The sequence below is a fragment of the Pseudophryne corroboree genome, chromosome 9 (genome assembly GCF_028390025.1).
Source record: "Pseudophryne corroboree isolate aPseCor3 chromosome 9, aPseCor3.hap2, whole genome shotgun sequence".
Taxonomy (NCBI): domain Eukaryota; kingdom Metazoa; phylum Chordata; class Amphibia; order Anura; family Myobatrachidae; genus Pseudophryne; species Pseudophryne corroboree.
The window spans coordinates 104,499,217-104,521,625 of NC_086452.1; the positions used below are offsets into that span (position 1 = coordinate 104,499,217).

The 22,409-nt window shown below is 44.4% G+C and overlaps 1 protein-coding gene across 4 annotated transcripts in view; it reads left to right on the forward strand.

Moving 5' to 3' along the window:
- Positions 1 to 22,409, forward strand: part of BRINP2 (BMP/retinoic acid inducible neural specific 2) — a 388,544-nt gene that overhangs the window by 352,828 nt on the left and 13,307 nt on the right. For 3 of the 4 annotated variants that reach the window (XM_063939712.1, XM_063939713.1, XM_063939714.1), the window contains exon 7: positions 5,415 to 5,637. In XM_063939712.1, the coding sequence (XP_063795782.1) occupies positions 5,415 to 5,637 (223 nt within the window). The remainder of the gene's footprint in view (positions 1 to 5,414; positions 5,638 to 22,409) is intronic. The other variant, XM_063939715.1, reaches the window with a different exon arrangement.

Below are 22,409 nucleotides of genomic sequence, written 5' to 3' on the forward strand. Positions count from 1 at the left end.
CGCAGAACCGACAAAACATTTAAGACATCGTTTTACGCTTTCTAAGGGGTATTTTACTAACATCTAAAAATATCTCCCTGTTTGATTAATAAGCTCTGTAGAGTAACATACGAGAATCAGACTGCTTTGTGAATGTGCCTCTTTGTATTTTAGAAACAGGACATCGGTCCAGTAGAGCATAAAATTGGAGACATATATACCCTGATTTAAATTCTCCTGTAAGAATTTGCTGTCTGGATTTGTTTGTACCGAAATATCAAACTTGACAAAGAAAATCTGCATCTGTATGTTGCATTTGCAATTTTTTTCAAGCAAAATAGATAGATTAGAATTTGCCAAATGTCAGATCTAAAATGTTTGCGAGAAATCTTGTAGTAGAAAATTGTGTTAACACATTTTCTGACAATAGTGTGGAGATCGGTTTGGTGATAATATTAAAAATGTCACACACCATTTATAAAGAAAAGTAAGTAAATAAATAATCAATTTTAAGGCTTCACTGTTAACAGTTATGAACATGATCATTTAAGAAAATTGTACAAGTTAACATGAATTGTAACCAGAGTTGCCGGAACAATTACCATTTTTGAGGTGCAGAATTCAAATCTTTTTCCTGATTTTCATTTGGTTTACCCTGTGCAGTTTACAATCTAGTCTTGTTGTATGCAGGGAGGTAGATGATCAAAATGTAGTTAAAAGGAACTGGTCTTCCCTTCATATACCTTATATTTCTTGCATTGTATACCAGAAACATTTACCTAATCATTTTTTGATCCTTCTGGCTTACTTTTGTGCTTTACCTTCATGCACTAGCGCAGGGGTGGGGAACCTCAGGCCCGCGGGCCGTATAAGGCCCACAAAGCCACTTGATCCGGCCCTCCCAGGCTCACCTAACCAAGGTAGATGCTGAGCGCCCGCTGAGATTTTGTTACTAGCGGCCGCCCGGCTTCTTCCCCTCAGCAGCTCACTCCTGAGCTCCGGCTTCAGGCTCTGGCAGTGTGCGTGAGTGCCTGTGCGGTGCTATGGGAGAGATGTCATGACGTCTCTCCCATAGTTCTGAGGAGCGGGCAGCCAGGCAAGGGTCTGGAAGCAGGAGCGGGGCTGGTGAGTATTGTGTTTTTTCTTTCCTTTAATGTGTGTGTGTGTGTGTGTGTGTAAGCGGTGCTACTAGGGGTCATATCTAATGGGGGCATATCTACTGGGGGCAGGCTAATTTTTAAGTTGATAATTTATGTATGGCCCCCAAAGGTTTTTATAAATATCCACATGGACCTTGGTAGAAAAAAGGTTCCCCACCCCTGCACTAGCGTATCAATAATGGGTGCAGTGTGGGCGGTGCACACTGGCTTCCAAGGTCCAGGGGGCCCACAATGCACACTGTGCGCCCATTATTTGTAATACTTCCCACCGGAGTCCCGCAGTGAAGCAGCAGTGCTGCAGAAATCACTGGGAAAATGGCGCCGGCGCCATTTTCCCAGTGTTTTGCACATGCACAGTAGGAGAATCACTGGGAAAATGGCCACCGAGCCATTTTCCCGGAGATCTGTGCATGCGCTTTAGACTCTGGGACAGCGCTAGAGTCCCCTAGGGGGACCCTAGTTCCAAGAGTCACAGTGCTGCCACTGGATAGAGAATAGGGGGCCGTGACGGAGCCTGCACATGGGCCTCCTCCTCTCTAGATACGCCCCTGCCTTCATGTCTATATTAGAGATGAGCGAGTTCGGGTTTTACTCGGTTTTTCTCGGATTTACTCGTTTCTCAAAACGTCATTTGATTGGCTATCCAAAACACGAGACATCCGTGAGCCAATAAGATGCCGTTTTGAGAACCGAGTAAATCTGAGTAAAACCGAACCCGCTCATCTCTAGTCTATATATCATCAGACAAATTTGTATTGTGTTATATTGTTGCACTGAGTGATGGGTCTGCGATGCTCTCTACAGGGGATTATGTTGTATCTAGAGAACAGATTTGTGTCCTATTCCAGGACATTGGAATTATATAACTTCCCAATGATAATAGTCTGAAAAGCCAAAGAGGAAGGCAGGAAGTTAAGGCGTATAGAAAATGTTACAGGAGGGAATGCCCGTAAACAAAAGTCATCTGAAGGTGTGAACCATTTAAAATGTATGAAAACACAAGGGGGAGATGTGTCGAAACTTGGAGAGAGATAAAGTGGAGAGTGATAAAGGACCAACCAATCAGCTCCTACTTTAACTGCCATGTTACAGGCTGTGGTTGGTTGGTACTTTATCTCTCACCAAACTTTGATAGATCTACCCCTATAGCCTCTGACTCTAATAGTCACTGCCTGTCTCAGACAAGTTATCTTTTGGAAGATTATATATTAGTCCTGCCTATGATATGCAGAACTTGAACAAGGGAATATACATTTTGATTGACATTAATTTCTTTATTAAATAGTGTTTGCTTTTTGTCTGCAGAGTTCTCAAGGGGTACGTTGTCTCCTACAGTGCTCCTTGTTACTCGGCAAAAGGGCCCAGAGCATCTGACAGGTTCTGCATGCGGCATCTGTCCTGTTAATATTGTGGATGCTGTTGCCATGGTTACACTAGCTTGCTGATGTGACTGAAATTGTGGGGATGCTGAGGCGACAGCTGCCACTTACAGTTCGACAGAGGCCTTAGACTAATAGACGTGTAGATGCTGTTTGGGACATTATCAATAAAATGTTATAAGTGGCTTAAAGTATCGCTTAACATATTCTCCCGTCTACCCGAAGTGATGGTAAGGGTGACCTGTCTGTTTCCAGAGGAAAGCATATTTAAACAGGCACAGGAGAACAATTTACCAAGACAGCCCTTAGGGTGTTCTGTTTACAAGAATGGTTTTCACAGTATTATTAAAGAATAATGGATCTATGATTGTTACTTCTGGGAGCACAAGGCTTACACAGAAGACCCTAAGTGACAATGGTGGTCATTCCGAGTTGTTCGCTCGCAAGCTGCTTTTAGCAGCTTTGCACACGCTAAGCCGCCGCCTACTGGGAGTGAATCTTAGCTTATCAAAATTGCGAACAAAAGATTTGCAATATTACGAAAAGACTTCTCTGTGCAGTTTCTGAGTAGCTCGAGACTTACTCTTCCAGTGCAATCAGTTCAGTGCTTGTCGTTCCTGGTTTGACGTCACAAACACACCCAGCGTTCGCCCAGACACTCCTCCGTTTCTCCAGCCACTCCCGCGTTTTTCCCAGAAACGGAAGCGTTTTTTCAAACACTCCCATAAAACGGCGAGTTTCCGCCCAGAAACACCCACTTCCTGTCAATCACATTACGATCACCAGAACGAAGAAAAAACCTCGTAATGCCGTGAGTATAATACCTGACTGCATAGCAAATTTACTTGGCACAGTCGCAGTGCGAACATTGCGCATGCGCAGTTAGCAGAAAATCGCTGCGATGCGAAGAAAATTACCGAGCGAACAACTCGGAATGACCACCAATGTTTTCATATTGTGCTAGCATTTAGCAAATATTGAGGCCACTATGCTAATGTCACCCCACCAAATATTATAACCACCAGTGCCAATATGTACCTCCATGGCAGTACTGTATATACCATGTACAGTACCTCAGCGCCAGAATTGCACCTCTATGCTAGTATACAGTAAATGACCAGCAATATGTACCTCAGTGCCAGGCCAGCATTTAGTACACTGTCCGAGAACGGCCAGCAGGCTTGCGAAAATAGGGTGGCCCTACCGGAAGAGTTGGCAACTCTCCTGACTGGACACCACCACAGCCGGATTAAGCCTTGGGGGTGCCCAGAGCACTTAAGACAGGGGGGCCCCGATTGAAAATGGGGGATGTATATTAGATTGTGCATACCTCCCAACATGTCTCATTTCAGGAGGGACAAAATGCACTCTACCTGGACTTCCCTCTGAATATATGATTGATGTCACCTTGTGTTGAACAAATTTAATTGATAAGAAAGGTGTTTCAACACAGGTGTTTGCAATCATAAATTAAGAAGGAAGTCCAGATAAAGAGCATTTTGTCCCTCCTAGAATCGGTCATGGTGGGAGGTATAGATTGTGTATATTACATTTAAACCAATGGTGTATATTAGTTTTAAACTAATAGTTTAATAATGCCTGGGTACTGTTATACAGTAGCTCGTTCCACCTTTTGAAAGACAACTATTTTATAAAATGTTCTTGTAGTGGAACAAAGACAACTTAAACAACCTTAAAATACACATAGAAAACTAAAATAATTTATCACATGCAAGAATAGCATCAGCCTCTGTACTACTTACACACTGGGACAGGACTCAGGAGAACTCTCTGTGTGTGTCTCTATCTCTAGACCCAAATGGTTTAGTTGCATAAAAGTTTACACAGGACTCAGACACCCAGGCAGGGAGGAGGAGAAGCTGGGATCCCTGTGTCACTTACAGCTCTCTCCACCCTCCTATCTCTCCTCTGGTCAGAAAGCTCCATCGGTAGCTCATGAAACATGATATTCCTGTGTCTCTGCCTTCACTGCATACTGTCCTGCTCGCATTCTGGCTCTTGCATTAAGAAGGAAAGCTAGTGATATCAGTGTGCTTTGCCTGGGGGCTCCTGTCAAATGGGGACCCAGGGTACAGTATGCCCTGGCTATGGACACCACGGGCCCGCAACCAGACCCCACGCTTCCCCCAATAAAACCCCCATGCAGTTGTCCAAGTGGGCTGTCCAGGGGGTTTGATTACTTGATTTACGCTGAATTGTGTTGCGCAGTCACACCCCATGTTCTGCCCCCTATTTCACTTCATGTTTCCCCGCCATGCCCCCTCACGCGTGGCCCCCGCTGTGCCAATCTGACTGGGGCAGCCAGAATGTAGGCAAGTATGCAGCAGTGTGCAATATTGTATCATCATATAAAAAAGTAATCAATGCCAGTATGCACTTCAGCATGGATAGTGTAACAGTTAGCATTACTGCTTCCCAGTTCCTGAGTTTGATTACCACCATAGCTCAAACTGTGAGGAGTTTTTCTATTCTCCCTGTGCTTACGTGGGTTTCCTCCAGGTACTTTGTTTCCTTTAACACCCCAAAAATGACTTCTGACACAAATTAACGTGTGTGTGTGTGTGTGTGTGTGTGTGTGTGTGTGTGTGTGTGTGTGTGTGTGTGTGTGTGTGTGTGTGTGTGTATGTGGTACATGTGGTAGGGAATATAGATTGTAAGCTCCACTGGGGCAGGGACTGATGTGAATGTTCAAATATTCTCTGTAAAACGCTGTGGAATATGTGTGCGCTATACAGTATAAATAACTGGTAATAAATAATACATAGCAGGAGGATAGTGTGTCTATTTCTGCATGTTTTCAATAAATGTATATTTTTTAAGGATGCTGTGGTATATGTGTGCATAGCGTAAATAACTGTCAATAATCTCGTTACAGCAGAATTTCGGTCGTTTCTGAAGAATTTGCCCACAGATCGTTTCCTTAACGTCACAACGATTTCCAGACTCTGGAATGCAGACCTCCGCCTCAGCCAACGTTATGAGCAGCTAATAGTGGGCTTCAAGCAACTATTATCCAAGTCTCAGCGGCAAATTCGTCGTCTGATTAACCTGAGTAAACACTGCCTACGTCAGCCTCAGTACACACTATTGCGGGAAAGGTAAGTGGGCATACACTAGTCAGCACACGACGTCTGTAGGGAGGCCAATCCCGGGCCATTTTTTCAATCCCGGGTATCGGGATTGAAAAATGGTCAATCTCGGGATTCCCGGGATACCCGGGATTGGCTTTAGACTGTGTCCGGCCGCCCCCCACGCCCAGCCCCGCCCCTCCCCACCCGCCCTGCAGACATAAAAAATAAAACGTACAAACCTGGACAGCCAGGTAGCGTGTGAGGAGGAGCCGGCGGGTGAGTGCAGAGGAGCCGGGAGGAGGCGGCGGGTGAAGACCGCAGTACTTTCCGGCTCTACAGTTGTTGACAGCGCAGCGTGACCTCACAGTCACAGGTCACGCTGCGCAGGGGGAGACGGGAGGAGGGAGCCGGGCAGCGTCTGAGCGTCCTGAGGACTCTCAACGCTGATCCCTCAATCCCCGGGATTGGAGCTTCCAATCCCGGGATTGAATCCCGGCCGTTTTTGGGCCTAAATCCCGGGATCCCGCCGATCCCGATCCCGGGATTGGCCTCCCTAGACGTCTGTCTTGCTCTGTTATTTAAAGAGTTTATAGTGCAATAATAAACGTATATAAAGAAATGGTACCTTTTACTGGACATTGGAGCAGATGTATTAAGCCTGGTGAAGTGATAAAGCAGTGATAAGTGCAAGGTGATAATGCACCAGTCAATAAGCTCCTACCTGCCAATTTACATACTGGAACTGATTGGCTGGTGCATTATCACCTTCTACTTATCACTGCTTTATCACTTCTCCGGGCTTAATACATCTGCCCCATTATTACATAACAAAACTTGGGTATTACTAAACTCAGTAACGTACCGCAAGTGTTTGTGCTCACATCATCTGTGCCATTCCCTGTGTGATAATTGACATTTTAGAAAGTTATGTAGAGGACAGAGCTCTGTGTATCTTGCATTACAATGGAATTTCATAGGGATACAGGGCCTTATTCAACTTCAGTTGCAGTTCTGCGATTGTTGCAGAACTGCAACTGCTGAAAATCCCAAAGCAAGAGCCGCCCAGCATGTGTAAAAGTCTGCCCAACACAGAACAAGCCACCCACCAATGCGTTCACAATTCTGCGTATGCAGCCACAGAACTGCAAATGCATCGCAAAAATCAGGCACAATCGACAGTTGCAGATGACCCAGGGTTACTCAGAATAATGAGACTGCAGTCGCAACGGGCACCTGTTTTAAGTCGCAGCAATTGCAGCTGAGGTCAGATGTATGCCCTGAAAACGACCATGACATGCCTGCATTTTCTCAACCACTCCCTGTAAATGCTATGAGTACGTACACAGACACCTGCGGCCTGTCAAACACTCTGCGATTGCATCCCGGCAAATCGCGATCGCATAAGAATTGCAAATCGTGGTCTACGAATGCTCGTGCATTGCATTTGCAGTGGATGCGCAGTTGTCCGATCATTTTCGATTTTGCAGTTTTCTGCAACGGTAGAAAACCGGTTCTCATATTTGCTTTGCATTGATTCAGGTATTATCAGGTCATCAAATGCGGAACTGCAAATTCTAAAAGCCAAACCATACATGGGGGTGTATTCAATGCTTGTCGGATCCTTTCCGACGGAAAGCATCCAACAATGCAGTATTCAATTAGCTGCCAAATTTGAAAGGATTTGGACTTTCCCGACAATGCCTTATTTTAAAGTCGGATTGATATTGTCGGAAATGGGGCTAAAACCTGTTGGATTTGGCCGAGAATCCAACAAAACATGTGGACCTGTATTTCTTCTGACTGTCAGGATCCCGATTCCCGAGATTGTGACCACATCCCTTTAAAACATCCGGCAGAATTGCCGGAATCTCACCAATGTCTCCATTGCGAAAGTTATCGCATGTCCCCCCTAGAGTGCTCAGACACGTGTAAGCAGTGACATATTCACTAACATAATTTCAAAATGGATTGGATGCCTTTTTTTTTTTTACAATAAATGGTATATGTACAAAGCTGTAATTAGTGGGGGCACAATGGAGTCATTCACAGGGATACATTGGCCCTTCCTCACATGGGGAAACTGGCAGCTATTTTGTTTTGCCGTCTGAGTCTATACTACAGTATCTCAATTAAAATGCATGACAGGTTGAACTTGCTGGACCCGTATCTTATTCAGCATCACTATGTCAATGTGCAGACTATCACTTTATTCATTTCAACTTTTCAATTTTCCACCCCACTTATTGCTTCATTTATGTCATAACGTAACAATGAGTGTGATGGGACATATGGACTGTCTCTATTACATTTGTCAATGTAATAAATTAGACTGTTTTCACTTAATTTGTCAAAATGCAGTGCAACTTCTAAAGGAAGGTAGAAATGACATACCATTGAAAAAATAAGTAGAGAACAGCAGTCAGGATCCGGAGCTCAGGTGTCTGCTGTGCTTGAGCAAGCTCTGTGTGCATTTCCTCTTCTGTCAGTTATTCCAAGTCCCTGAGCATGCTCAGTCTGTGCTCACCGCTCTCCAGCTGCATCTGATTATTCCTCTTACCCTTTAAAAGGGACCTTTTGCTTCTGCCATTGCTGAACCTGCCTCTGTATTGCCTGCCTGACTGATTTATTCAAACCCATCTTTCGACCTCACCCAGATCTTGTGGCTATCAGGATCCCCTGGTTTTGGCCTATTGATGGACTCTTCTCTCTATGTTGATATCCTGGCTTCGTCTGGTTCACATTCAATACCTGTGCATCCTGAATATCCGCACTGTTATATGAGTGATAGGCCACTCTTTCCTGTGACTTCATTATTGTCACTGCATCTTCATACTTCACTTTTCCTACCTGTCCTGTCTGGATTCCAGCCACTAAGTTCATCAGGATGTCCACTGATCTCTACACCTGTGACCTTAATAAAACTCTTCCCGTAGCATCTGCGCTCCTGACTCTACTAGCAGATTCTACACATCGCCTGTGAAGTCTTGCAAAATTCACTTTCTTTAGCATTGAGAAGAAAGCTCTCTCAGTTACAGCATACTCAGTAACAAGGCATTACCTTGAAAAAGCTCATCGCACCTTAAATTAACATTTTGGGAGCAATTCATTTTGGCACCACACATCACTGTGTTGTGCAGCTGCTCACATTGGGGGTCATTCCGAGTTGTTCGCTCGCAAGCTGCTTTTAGCAGCTTTGCACACGCTAAGCCGCCGCCTACTGGGAGTGAATTTTAGCTTATCAAAATTGCGAACGAAAGATTAGATAAATTGCGAATAGACACTTCTTAGCAGTTTCTGAGTAGCTCCACACTTACTCGGCATCTGCGATCAGTTCAGTGCTTGTCGTTCCTGGTTTGACGTCACAAACACACCCAGCGTTCGCCCAGAAACTCCTCCGTTTCTCCAGCCACTCCCGCGTTTTTCCCAGAAACGGTAGCGTTTTTTCGCACACACCCATAAAACGGCCTGTTTCTGCCCAGAAACACCCACTTCCTGTCAATCACATTACGATCACCAGAACGAAGAAAAAACCTTGTAATGTCGTGAGTAAAATACCTAACTGCTTAGCAAATTTACTTGGCGCAGTCGCACTGCGGACATTGCGCATGCGCATTAGCGACTAATCGCTCCGATGCGAGAAAAAAATAACGAGCGAACAACTCGGAATGACCCCCATTACCATTTAAAATGGTAGGCAGTCTTATCTATTTTCCTATGCACCTCTATGGAGTGCAGGGAAAAATAAGATATTGGTCATGGAGTGTTGCCACCCAGCCTGGCCACCTCAGAACTGAATTCCCCTGTTTGTTGATAGTGTGTATTTAATTTATCATCGATCACCCCAATCCAGCCAGCTCCTCCCTTCAATAGAAGCCTGATGTTGCCATCCTATACTTGAGCATGATTCTGAGTTGGATGTGGAAGTGGAAATGCAGACGGATATTGCTAATTTTAGCATACTACGCTAGCGCCAAAGATAGAAATCGCCAGATCAGGTATACTCACACAGCCGGAATTCGCTAGTACATACGGCTTGATCATTCATCTGGTCTCGCTATCCTTAAAATGGGTGGTAGCTAGGTGGTAAGCATGTGAATCCACATCTCGTGGGAGTATCATGAATGCCGTAGGCTTGTATGTCAGCTTTTGTGCTTAATCAAAGCCTGATCATAGCCTGCGGACAGAGATTGGACGTCTGTTTTAGATGGATCTTGTGCAACCAGCATTAGGTGGGTGCAAGTCAGTGGCGCTTCTATAATGGGTGCATGGTGTGTAGTGCACACATGCCCCTGGGTCCATGGGAGCCCACACCACACATCCTTCTCCCATTTTCCAATGCTAACCACTCCACATTTCCGCATCTGCAGCAGCAGAGCTGCGCAAATCACCTGGAAAATTGGGCATTTTGCACATGCAGTAGAAAAATCATCGTGAAAATGGCTGCTGCGCCATTTTCCCAGAGATCTGCTGACAGTTAGGGAGGAGGAGGTCCCCGGGTCAGACTCATAATCAGGCTCTAGGAGCACAGATAAAAATTAGGGCAGTTGTGCAATTAGGCATATAGAATTACTAAGGGGTAAATTTCCAAAGCTTCTAAAAGTGGAGGTAATGCTCACAACAACCAGTCAAATGCTAGTTTTCATTTATCTAATACATTCTAGAAAATGATAGAATCTGATTGGTTGCTATTTTCCTTTTGAGGACCTTCTGTAAATCCACTCCTTAAAGTCATATTTGCACTTTTGTAAATTACCTGAAGCCCAATAGTAGAAGTATACAGAGCTTTCTCCTGACTTTCCACCTTTGTGCACAGGAAAAAGAGATGCAGCAGCTTTCAAAGCTTTATTGGAAAATGGTCATTTTTATACACATTATGCTGGGTGCAAATTCGGCCACAACGGCACTAAAAGAGATGTGCAACGCTGCACTGCATCATTCTATTCAAAACGGCCCCATTGTGTTCATTAATGCTAAATTATTTTATCTGCAAATGAGGTGGAAAATTCTTGCCTGGAATGAAAGGATGCAGGGAGCTAGCTTTTATTCTATTCTATTACCAAGGCTAATTGAATAACATGGCACAAATAGCATACATCTGATGTATCCCATGACAACCAGTGAGGCATTTCCTTTCATACAGTAAGTCATGTGCATAAGTACAGTACAAGCTGGTACTAGATTGGCTCATGTGTTGTAGCAAATTTATACTGTACATATTATTTAAGTAGAATCTGATTAGTTGCTGTAATAAAGTAAGGGGGAGATTCAGGACTGTAACTAGCGGTGTGTTAGCAGTGCCATCGTGCAGGGCTCAGGACCTGGGGGCGGCACCTGCATGCTATATATTGTACCCTCACTGTGCACAGATGGCAAAAGAATGATAAACAGGAGCAAAACATAGGGGGTCATGCCGAGTTGATCGCTCGCTAGCAGTTTTTAGCAGCTGTACAAACGCTATGCCGCCGCCCACTGGGAGTGTATTTTAGCTCAGCAGAAGTGCGAACAAATGTATCGCAGAGCGGCTACAAAGTTTTTTTGTGCAGTTTCAGAGTAGCTCAAGACCTACTCAGCGCTTGCGATCACTTCAGACTGTTCAGTTACTGTTTTGACGTCACACACACGCCCAGCATTCGCCCAACCACGCCTGCATTTTTCCTGCCACGCCTGCGTTTTTCCGAACACTCCCTGAAAACAGTGAGTTGACACGCAGAAACGCCCACTTCATGTCAATCACTCTGCGGCCACCAGTATGACTGAAATGCTTCGCTAGACCCTGTGCAAAACAACATCGTTTGTTGTGCCCGTACGACGCGCGTGCGCCTTGCGCCACATACGCATGCGCAGAACTGACGTTTTTTAGCCTGATCGCTGCGCTGCGAACAAATGCAGCTAGCGATCAACTCGTAATGACCCCCATAGACAACAAAGACAATGCATGAGAGTCCCAAACTGAGGTTCAATACCTCAGTTTGTACTTTTGCAGTTATTACTAGAGATGTGCGGCGGGCACTTTTCGGGTTTTGTGTTTTGGTTTTGGATCTGGATCCCCACTCATGTTTTGGATCTGGATTGGTTTTGCCAAAACCACCCTTTCGGGTTTTGGTTTTGGATCTGGATGATTTAAAAAAAAAACCCATAAAAACATAAAAATATTTAGATCCTACTATATTATTAACCTCAATAACATTAATTTCCACTAATTTCCAGTCTATTCTGAACACCTCACAATATTGTTTTTAGGCCAAAAGGTTGCACCGAGGTGGCTGTATGACTAAGATAAGCGACACAAGTGGGCAGCACAAACAGTTGGTCCATCTAAGAGTGGCACTGCAGTGGCAGACAGGATGGCGGTTTTAAAAAAAATAGGCCCCAAAGAGCACATAATACAAAGAAAAATAAAGAGGTGCAAGATGGTATTGTCTTGGGCCCTCCCACTCACCCTTACATTGTTTAAACAGGACATGCACAATTTAATAAACCCATAATTTCAGCGACAGGTGGTCCCCCTGGAAAAAGCTTGCGAAGTTCTCCGAATCATAGCTAGCTAGTACAAACATACCACCTCCATATTTGATGACTTTTCACATTATGAGAAGAGACAAGAGGAAGAGGACAGTGTCAAGAAGGTGATCAAAAATTAGAGAGGCACATGCAATCAGGAACAACACACAGGCTTTCACCTCCACTCCTATATTGGTGTGGAACAGAAAGGACTTCAACCAAGCAAATATATAATTATTAATTACCACACTACTGGACAAACTGAAAATCTAGGGGTCAAAGCCTCCAAAATTGTTTCAAGAACAGCGCACGGGCTTTCACCTCCACTCCTATATTGGTGTGGAACAGAAAAGGACTTCAACCAAGCAAATATTTAATTATTAATTACCACTTTACTGGACAAACTGAAAAACTAGGGGTCAAAGCCTCCAAGATACCCATTTTCAGGGATTAAGATAATCTCGGATTTAATGCTGGGATGCAAATAAACTGGTGTATACCACAGGATCAAGATTGGATATTTTCCCCTCCACGGAGTCTGAAGACTTGTTTTGTGAAATATCATGGTTTTCTTATTTTTCTATTTTTCTATTGCATTTTTATTTACATATTTTTTGGGGGTCTGGGACTCCAGGTCGACAACAAAAAGGTTGACACACCTTAGGTCGACGCCAATTGGTCAACACACCTTAGGTCGACATGGACAAAAGGTCGACAGGAACAAGGTCAACATGGAAAAAGGTCGACATGAGTTTTTTATGTTTTTTTAGTGTCGTTTTCTTCGTAGAGTGATCGGGAACCCCAATTAGTGCACCGCGTCCCCTCGCATGGCTTGCTTCGCTCGCCATGCTTCGGGCATGGTGCCTTCACTCCGCTCCGCTTCGCTCGGCACAGATTACCGTTCCAATCGTAGTCCACATGGATTGTTAAGTATGAAAAAGTTCCAAAAAAGAAAAAAATTGTGAAAAACTCATGTCGACCTTTTTCCATGTTGACCTTGTTCCTGTCGACCTTTTGTCCATGTCGACCCTTTGTCTATGTCGACCTAAGGTGTGTCGACCAATTTGTGTCGACCTAAGGTGTGTCGACCTTTTTGTTGTCGACCTGGAGTCCGGATACCATTTTTTGGCAGATGCCTTATTTATGTTTTTCACAACTCCCAGTTACACGCATGTGAGCATACCTGTGTGTTCCAGTTACACGCATGTGAGCATACCTGTGTGTCTTGTTTATTTTATTCATATTTTATTTTTAAATAAAGCAGCCCCTTAGATGTTTTAGCAGCCCCTCCTGAGCCAACCACAGCAGGCAAGTTGAGTTTGGGTGGGTTCGGCAAAGTACTAAGCACGACTGTGCAGTACATTTTTTGGTTATTGAGCCACTGCCCTAGTGGAGCTTACCACTCTACAGTCCAAACTCATTTCATACTATAAGTAGGACTGTTGGAGGAAGCAATGCTAACCTCCATGCCCACAACATGCCTCAGCCTGGCAAGCCAGACACCTTCCTGGCTGTAAGCCAACATGAGACTCCGTACTGGGCCTTATTCAGTAACTGTTTGTGCCTCACAGAAGCTCCTGGCCCATCTAATGCTGCAGTGGAATGAAAAGCTGATTCAATGCAAGATCACTGAAACTCTGTTCTTTTAACACCGCGAGGTCTTGCACTAACCCTACGCATCCCTTAGGAAAAGAAGATCCCTGTACAAAAAATGCGCATCTTCTAAATAAATAATCCCAAAATGTGGAACATCAATAATAAATCAAAATTAAGGTTGACTAATTGGAGCCATTCATTTGAGTCCCTAACATAAAATAACTGAGAAGAAGCTCTCTCTAATGCTCTGGCAGAAAACATCACATTTACCTCTCCGGCAGTCGCGCTGGATTATGATTCATTATCTTCTGAGTCACACTGACTTTGGCCACAAATGTGGTCTCTCCCCACTTTATTAATAAACACTTTGGCAATTTCCATTTCCACCTTTGCAGCTAGTTTTCACAAATCTGTAATGTTGAAGCTTGTTTCATATCTGCTCTAGGCTTTCATTTAAGCCTGGGATCAAGTACAGCAGCACCCCTAGAATTATACATCAGCACCCCTGGACTTATACAGCATAGGCAGCACCCCTGGAGAATTATACAGCACAACAGACAGGCAACAGCACCCCTGGACTTAAACGGTAGTGGGGCATCATCCTTGGACTGATATGGCAGAGGGGCAGCACGCCATATAGGGCAGCACCCCTGGAATGATGTGGCAAAGAAAAGACGTGCAAGATGGAATTGTCCTTGGGCCCTCCCACCCACCCTTATGTTGTATAAATAGGACATGCACACTTTAACAAACCAATCATTTCAGTGACAGGGTCTGCCACACGACTGTGGCTGAGAAATGATTGGTTTATTTGCCCCACCAAAAAAGAAGCAATTAATCCTCCTTGCACAAACTGGCTCTACAGTGGCAAGATGTCGTCATCATCCTCAGATTCCACCCCCTTTCAGTGTTTACATCCTCATCCTCACAGAGAAATAATGGTCAAACAAACCACATCATTTAGGTGTCAGTGGACTGCTTACGCTATTACCCAAAGTTTGTGAACTTGACAATGACTTATGATGAGTGCGCTGCAGGTGACAGATAAGGGAGGATGTTCCTAGGTGGATAACGTCCTTACCCATACTTATTATGGATTGACAAAGGCAACAGATGGCTTGACACCTATTGTCTGGATTTGTGGAGAAATAATTCCACACGAAGAGGTGGCTTTTTGGTATTTTGCCCAGGCATGACAATGGGCTTTTTCATCCCATGGCCAACAACTGTCTCCACTGGTGCCTTATTCAAACAAACCATATCACCATCAGGATCCTCATCATCAATTTCCTCCGCAGTGCCAGCTACACCCATATCCTCCTCATCCTCGTGTACTTCTGCAGAGACATCCTCAATCTCATCATCCCTATATTTTACAGCATACAGCAGTGTGCTTTTAATTTTGAACAACTGCACCCTTGAATTTTTATAGCATACAGGGCCAGTGTAATGTTATTTGAACAGCAACACATCTTTATTTTACAGCATACAGCAGTGTGTTTTTAATTTTTAACAACTGCACCCCTGATTTTTTTACAACATAGAGGGCCAGCAGCACCTCTATATTTTACAGCATACAGGAGCAGTGTGCTTTTCATTTTTAACAACTGCACCCCTGAATTTTTACAACATACAGGCCCAGCAGCACCACTATATTTTACAGCATACAGGAGCAGTGTGCTTTTAATTTTTTTAAAACTGCACCCCTGAATTTTTACAACATACAGGACCAGCAGCACCACTATATTTTACAGCATACAGGAGCAGTGTGCTTTAAATTTTTAACAACTGCACCCCATAATTTTTATAGCATACAGGGCCAGTGTAATGTTATTTGAACAGCAGCATCCCAATATTTTACAGGAGCAGTGTGCTTTTAATTTTTAACAACTGCACCTCTGAATTTTTACAACATACAGTGCCAGCAGTACCCCTATATTTTACAGCATACATGAGCAGTGTGCTTTTAATTTTTAACAACTGCACCCCTGAATTTTTATAGCATACAGGGCCAGTTTAATGTTATTTGAACAGCAGCACTCCAATATTTTACAGCAGTGTGCTTTTAATTTTTAACAACTGCACCTCTAAATTTTTACAACATACGGGCCAGCAGAACCCCTATATTTTAAAGCATACAGGAGCAGTGTGCTTTTCATTTTTAACAACTGCACCCCTGAATTTTTACAACATACAGGGCCAGCAGCACCCCTATATTTTCCTGCATACAGGAGGACAGTGCCCCTCTACCCTGTACGACACAGTGACAGCCAGGAAAGCAACACCCATGTACAGCTGCAGCACCCGGCCGTAACAGCACATGAAACACCAGTGACAGCCAGGACAGCACCCCTAACACAGCACAGGTACACCACAGTGACTGCAGCAGCACCCCTACAGAGTACACACTAACCTCACCCGACACCACCATCCACAGAGAGAGACAGAGGTCTGTCTCCCTCACTTTCCAAGTCTGGACTGAAAATGGCAGCGATGCGCAGCTGTTTATATGGAATCCAAAACCCACGAGAATCCGACAGCGGGATGATTACGTTTTGCCTCGTTCTGATTTCCGAGTCTGGCGGAAAGTCCCGAGCCAGACTCGGATCCGGGCTCGGGACGGGATGTTTGGGGGGGGTTCAGTTCTCAGGGAACTGAATCCGCTCATCTCTAGTTATTAGTGCTACTTTTACTACTGAACGGTGTAGTATTGGCCAGTAAAGGGAAGTTGGTTTTCTTTACAATAAATGGAAATGTTTTCTGAAATGCACACATCTCACAGGTGCAGCACTGGAAAATAAAAAAAAGTGCTATATTTCACATATCAACAGCAGCAAAGGATTCTGGGTTGGGATCTCACCTTTCTGTTGATCCATTAAGCGTATGTTCACTATACAACACAGCCTGTTAAGCACCGCATATTGTAGGTTAGAGAATCTTCAATGTATTTTTTTTAGCGCTTAATTGCTCTCCAATTGCTTTTTTTTTCTTCTAGAAAAAATGAAATCCCTTTGACCTTTCTCAGAAGGAGTCAATTCCCCTGAGGAGCCCCTACTGTATGGGATATATCATGGCAGACACAATTAGATTCTGGTTTAATTACAGCTTAATTATGTAATCACCCTCACCTTTAAAGAGGAACTAGTAAATAGCTAAAGCGGAATGAGGCAACTTCTGGGAGAAATCTTTTTCTGAAGTGCAGTCATACAGTTTATGCAAGGATAAATATGTCAGTATGTTCTTTCCATGTTTAATAAAAAGAAAAATGTCACCCACACATACAAGAGTAGCACATCTGTGAGCCAGCCTAGTGCACCGATGCGCCCTGAGCTACAGTACACAGCAACGGTATCAGAAAAACTCATTGTTAATACTGTAGTTAGTAAACTTTCTATTGGCCGATGTCGGACTTCATGACATCATTGTACAATAACCTTACAAGTTACAACTAAATATGAACTAACTTAACTTATCTAGAAATAACGACACAGACCACTGATATGCCATTAAAATTGGTCAACCATTATTTATTTATAATACTTAAACTAAGTATGGTGGCAATAAGAAAGAACGGCCAGATCATTAGTGACATTACGACTTATTGCCGCTACGAATGTCCACAACATGACTTTATTTATCTCATTGGCTACGCCAATAAGTGCTGAGTCTCCAACTCTCTCCCCAATACACCACAATAGGGCCGGCCAGACAGCCAAGCCCAATGACCCCCGGTAAGGAGGGCCAGAGTATACAATGTATTAGGCAAAGAGCGCACCTCCAAACAGCAGCACAATAGCCACTGTAACTGCCGTTCTTTCCCGCCACCTATACAGGTTGACAACTCCCAACCAGCAAAGAAAAAACAGGTGGTGAATAAAGGTGATTTGGGGAGGGAGGGTGGGAAAAATCCGGAGAGAAAGAGGCAGATGAAACTTCTGCCTCACACAAAATGTCTGCTAGCTCCTCCCTAACACTCCCGCTAATCTAATTAAATGCAGCCCCCCAAACCTATTAACTGTTTGATAACCTAACTAATTTGTACAAGGCTCATACAATCCTACAGTCTTGAAGTTTACTATCGCTTGCGCTTATCTGCACTTGCTCTTCTTTATTGTAGTTACATATAACATGGGACCATCTCAAACAGAGGGCTATGTTCTACCACGTACATGTCTGTCTTGCATTTGGAAAGATGTGTGGTATGTGCCCTCACTACTACTTTGCAAACTGCTCCTGTTCTGATTTATGGATCTGTAAAGTAAGGTTCAGTATATTATGATGACAGTAAACATGTCAACATTCATTTGGGCAATATGAAACTGTCAAAATGGATGTTACATTGCAATTGACGATGTTGACAGCATGTTGACACAGATGTAACCAGAGCAGTCTCTTGCATTGGGATTAATGGGCAGTTGCCCAGGGGCCCCTGGATTGTAGGGGCATGCAGGGACCGAATCCCCCCCTCCCCCACCCGCCACCACAAACACCTCCCCTCCAGACATCACCGCCACCAGCAGCACCCCACAATAATGGCGTTCATTACACAATATTTTAAGTGGAAACTTAGTTCTAGAATTTGTTTATGGTTTGTGCCTACATCAATGGGTTGATGTAAGAAATGCCATTATGGGGGAGAAGTGGTATCAGCACATGTTATGTGCTCTGATGCCGCTTCTCTCCCATGTATGAATGCGGGGATGCGTGCCACATGACAGGGGCGTGCCGATGTGTGGGCCAATGTATGAACGGTCAGTGGCACTGATCGTTCCGACACCTGCAGCTTGAGATTTCAACAGTCATTGCCCCATCACCACAATGGGGACAGCTCGTTGCCCCATCACCACCGCAGGGACAGCTCGTTGCCCCATAACCACCGCAGGGTTTGCTGAGCAGGGAGAATCTCCGATTTACACAACCGGAGGTAATTAATAAAACAGCCTTTTCCCCATGGAGTAAACCTTTGGTTAACATGCACAAACCCATTGATTCTGTGTAAAATGTGGAACCAGTGGCTTCCCTGTGCATTAAACTTCTTTTATCAGAAACTTTTCCTGCATGGAAAGTCCTCCTCTAAGTCTTAACGCATTGACTAATTGAATCGGCCAGTGCAGGTACTTAGCACCCCTGTCACACCTGAGAAGACAGCTTATCTACACAAGAATCACATGTTGTAGGAATCACATGGGAGTGCACCATTCCTTCTGCTTTGTAGAGACAAAAGGAAAAAGGGCCCTAATTCGCACACCTTAATTAGGTAGTGAGGTGCTACTCTGCTTGAGACTTAGTAAAGTGTACAGAGGGAAAAGGTAGCAGGTGCACTATCTCACACTAGCTCAACCTGTAGTAACCAGAGGCACTTAGCATATTCCTGGCCAGGGCTATGAGCTTACCCACCGCATCAAGGTACCCAATGAGAGGCTACCTTGATGCTGTGGGTAAGCTCATAGCCCTGGCCAGGAATATGCTAAGTGCCTCTGGTTACTACAGGTTGAGCTAGTGTGAGATAGTGCACCTGCTACCTTTTCCCTCTGTACACTTTACTAAGTCTCAAGCAGAGTAGCACCTCAATACCTAATTAAGGTGTGCAAATTAGGGCCCTTTTCCCTCTGTAACTGATGTATTCATACATTTTTGAAGGTAGGAGACATCTTCACCCTAATTTAGCACCCTGCCCCACCCACCCCTCTGATTTTAAATAGTCCAACACTCTAGCCTTTACATTTGGAATGAGCACACTGTGGTAAGACTCCTACATTTTGTTTAATATGGCAGTCCATAATGGGGGGAATTCTCTGGGGTGCGGGGCTCCCTGTGCCTGCCATGGCTGGGTGTCCCTGGGGCATCGCAATTTAACACTATTTCATCACTCCATGGCACTTATAATTTGTTTTATATATATGTAACACCTTCACATAATTTTCTTTTACTCCTCACATTATTCACACATGCAGCAACAGCTGCTCCTACCTCTTTAACCCTATATTTTTATCACTCCTGCGATGCCCTGGGGTTGTCTGGCTGGGTGGCTCTGGGCTGTCCTGCCCCCCGGACCTGAACCCCTATAGTAAGTGTTAGGGACTTACCCAATCAGAGGCTACCTTGATGCGGTGGGTAAGCTCATAGCCCTGGCCAGGAATATGCTAAGTACCTCTGGTTACTACAGGTTGAGCTAGTGTGAGATAGTGCACCTGCTACCTTTTCCCTCTGTATGTTTTGTAGAGACATACTGTATGCCTGTATTTATACAACTGTGGGGTATATTCAATAAAAGTCGGATCCATTCCAACATGCATTTGTTGGAATGGATCCAACAACCCCTATTCAATGGCCAGTCAAATCCGACTGTCGGATTTGGCCGTATCCGGGGTGCTGTTTTGCCGCTGCTGTCAGCTGCCCATGCGGCGGCGGGCAACGGGGAGAGTGATGTCTGTGGCGGGGGGAGGCGCTGCACGGAGAGAGGTGAGTGGCCGGGGGACGGCCAGGCAAGGTACCTCACATCCCCGTAGCCTGCCGCAGTGCTCCCCGTCTCCTCACCCCTGTGTCTTTTTAATGATTATTACAACATAATGGAAATGGTTACAGAGTAAGCACAATTTTTCTTAAGATGGATCAGGAGGATATGGCACTCATGACCTTTTCCCATGCTTCCATCCAGTTCTTGCTCTTTCTCTTGTCTGATTATGAAGAAGACCTAAGTCTTACTCGGTATTGTCCTGAGAACTAAAGTCTCTCTTAAATGCCCAAGTTATGTCCAAGCAATTTTGATGAAAAAACAGAAAGGATACACGCTAGGTTGGCTATTGGAAATCTCTGGTGTTGTGATTGGCATGCTACTGCCATTAGGGGGCGTAAATGGGGCAGCAATGGGAAATGTTCTGGAAAACAGGGGCATCACTCCCGTTTTCGAGGCGTGCCATTGCCAGTGGCTGCTTCTTTAAGCGATGCTTTACTGTCCCCTGCAGCACGAAACATCAGCCATCCTGAGGAACCTGAGGCCTACTCTGATGACTCACCTTCATGCTGGTTATCCAATGCTGCCAGGGCCAGATTAAATCAGCTGCGGGCCCATAGCAACGGAAGTTGTGGGGTGCCCGACTATTGCTTTCAAAGCCCCCTCACCCTGTGAGCACACACACACACGGACACCGCGCCGGTGCCACACATACACTGTCTCGCTGGATTTCCCTTCACTATCCCGCGAGGCTGCCTGTGCATGGAGACACTCCTCAGCGACTGCTGTTAATGAACAGCCGAGCCGCCATTGACTCCTCCGATTAAAAACACTGTGTGGGGGTCCCTATTAGTTTGTGGGGGCCCAAGATGGCCGCCCCTGTTGCCTCTCCCTTAATAAGGCCATTTATGCTGCGTATTTGGATGCAACAGCAGTTCACAAAAGCCTTTCTACCAAGGCGCCTCCTGCTCCTTTTTCATATTTTAGCTATACCGTCCATATCTGAATCTATCCCTTAGTCATTACAATAAATTATCTACAAGTAGTACACATGATACTCACTTACATTCACACTCACTACACTAGGGATTGTCATTGTGTCTCCTGACTTTTACACTGTGGCCTTGACTATCTCCCATGATCACTCAACATCAGGGCTCTCCATCTGGGTTAAGTATGATTTTACCGATGGACAATATACAGACGGTCATAATCCCGACAGCCATTGATCGACAGTCAAAATACCATCATTCATCATGCCGACATGTTCAAAATGCTGACATAGTCAGAATACTGACATTTGAAATGCAAACATGTCAAAATACCGACATGAGGTTTTCTGTGTTTTTTTGTGTCAGTGTCAACATAGGTCGACATGGACACCGTTTAAGTGTACAGAGTCCCCTTACATGGCTCGTTGCACTTGCCATGATTCGGTAACGGTGGCTCGCTGTGCTTGGCACACCTCCAGGTCCACTGGGATGGTAAGTATGAACAAGTCTGTTTGGGGGCAAAAATTCCTTAAAAACAAATGTCGGCATTTTGACATGTCAGAATTTCAAATGCCGGTTTTTTGAACATGTCGGCATAATGAATGTCAGTATTTTGACTGTGTCTGTATTCTGACTGTCGGTCAATGGCTGTCGGGATTATGACCATCGGTATTGTATTTGTTGGTAAATCAGCTGCTACCCCTCCATCTCACTCTTCTCCAATTACCCCTTGCTAGACACATGGGGTATTTCCTAGGGCATTTTAAAGCCTCCAATTCCACAATTTGCCGTCAATTCCCATACAGTCTAATGTCACAAATTACAGGGAGGAGTCCATCAAAATGTTTTTAGATAAAATAGTTACCATCTAGTCCTGTCCCCCAAAGTATATAAACAAGTAAATCTTCCTGGGACAGCTCACAAAGACATTTCCTGAGTCACTACACACATGTTGTATAGTTAAAAAATCTGTTTCTTTGTATAATACACTTAAGCCACTTTCTATTTGTTGCTGCAATTTCTCCATTGTCAGTAAAAGTCAAGGGTTGAGTTCTGAGCCGAGAATGTTTAACTCCGAGCCTTTGTGGAAACTGCTGACTGGTCAGGTCACTAATTCCGTGTGTTCTGTGGCAAAAGATAAAAGAGGAGAATTTATGCCCTTTGAAGCTGTCGGAGAAATATTACTTTTTTATTATTATTTTCATGGACACTGAGTTTGGGAGATTGGAGAAAAGACTATCAGGCTTAAAAGGGAA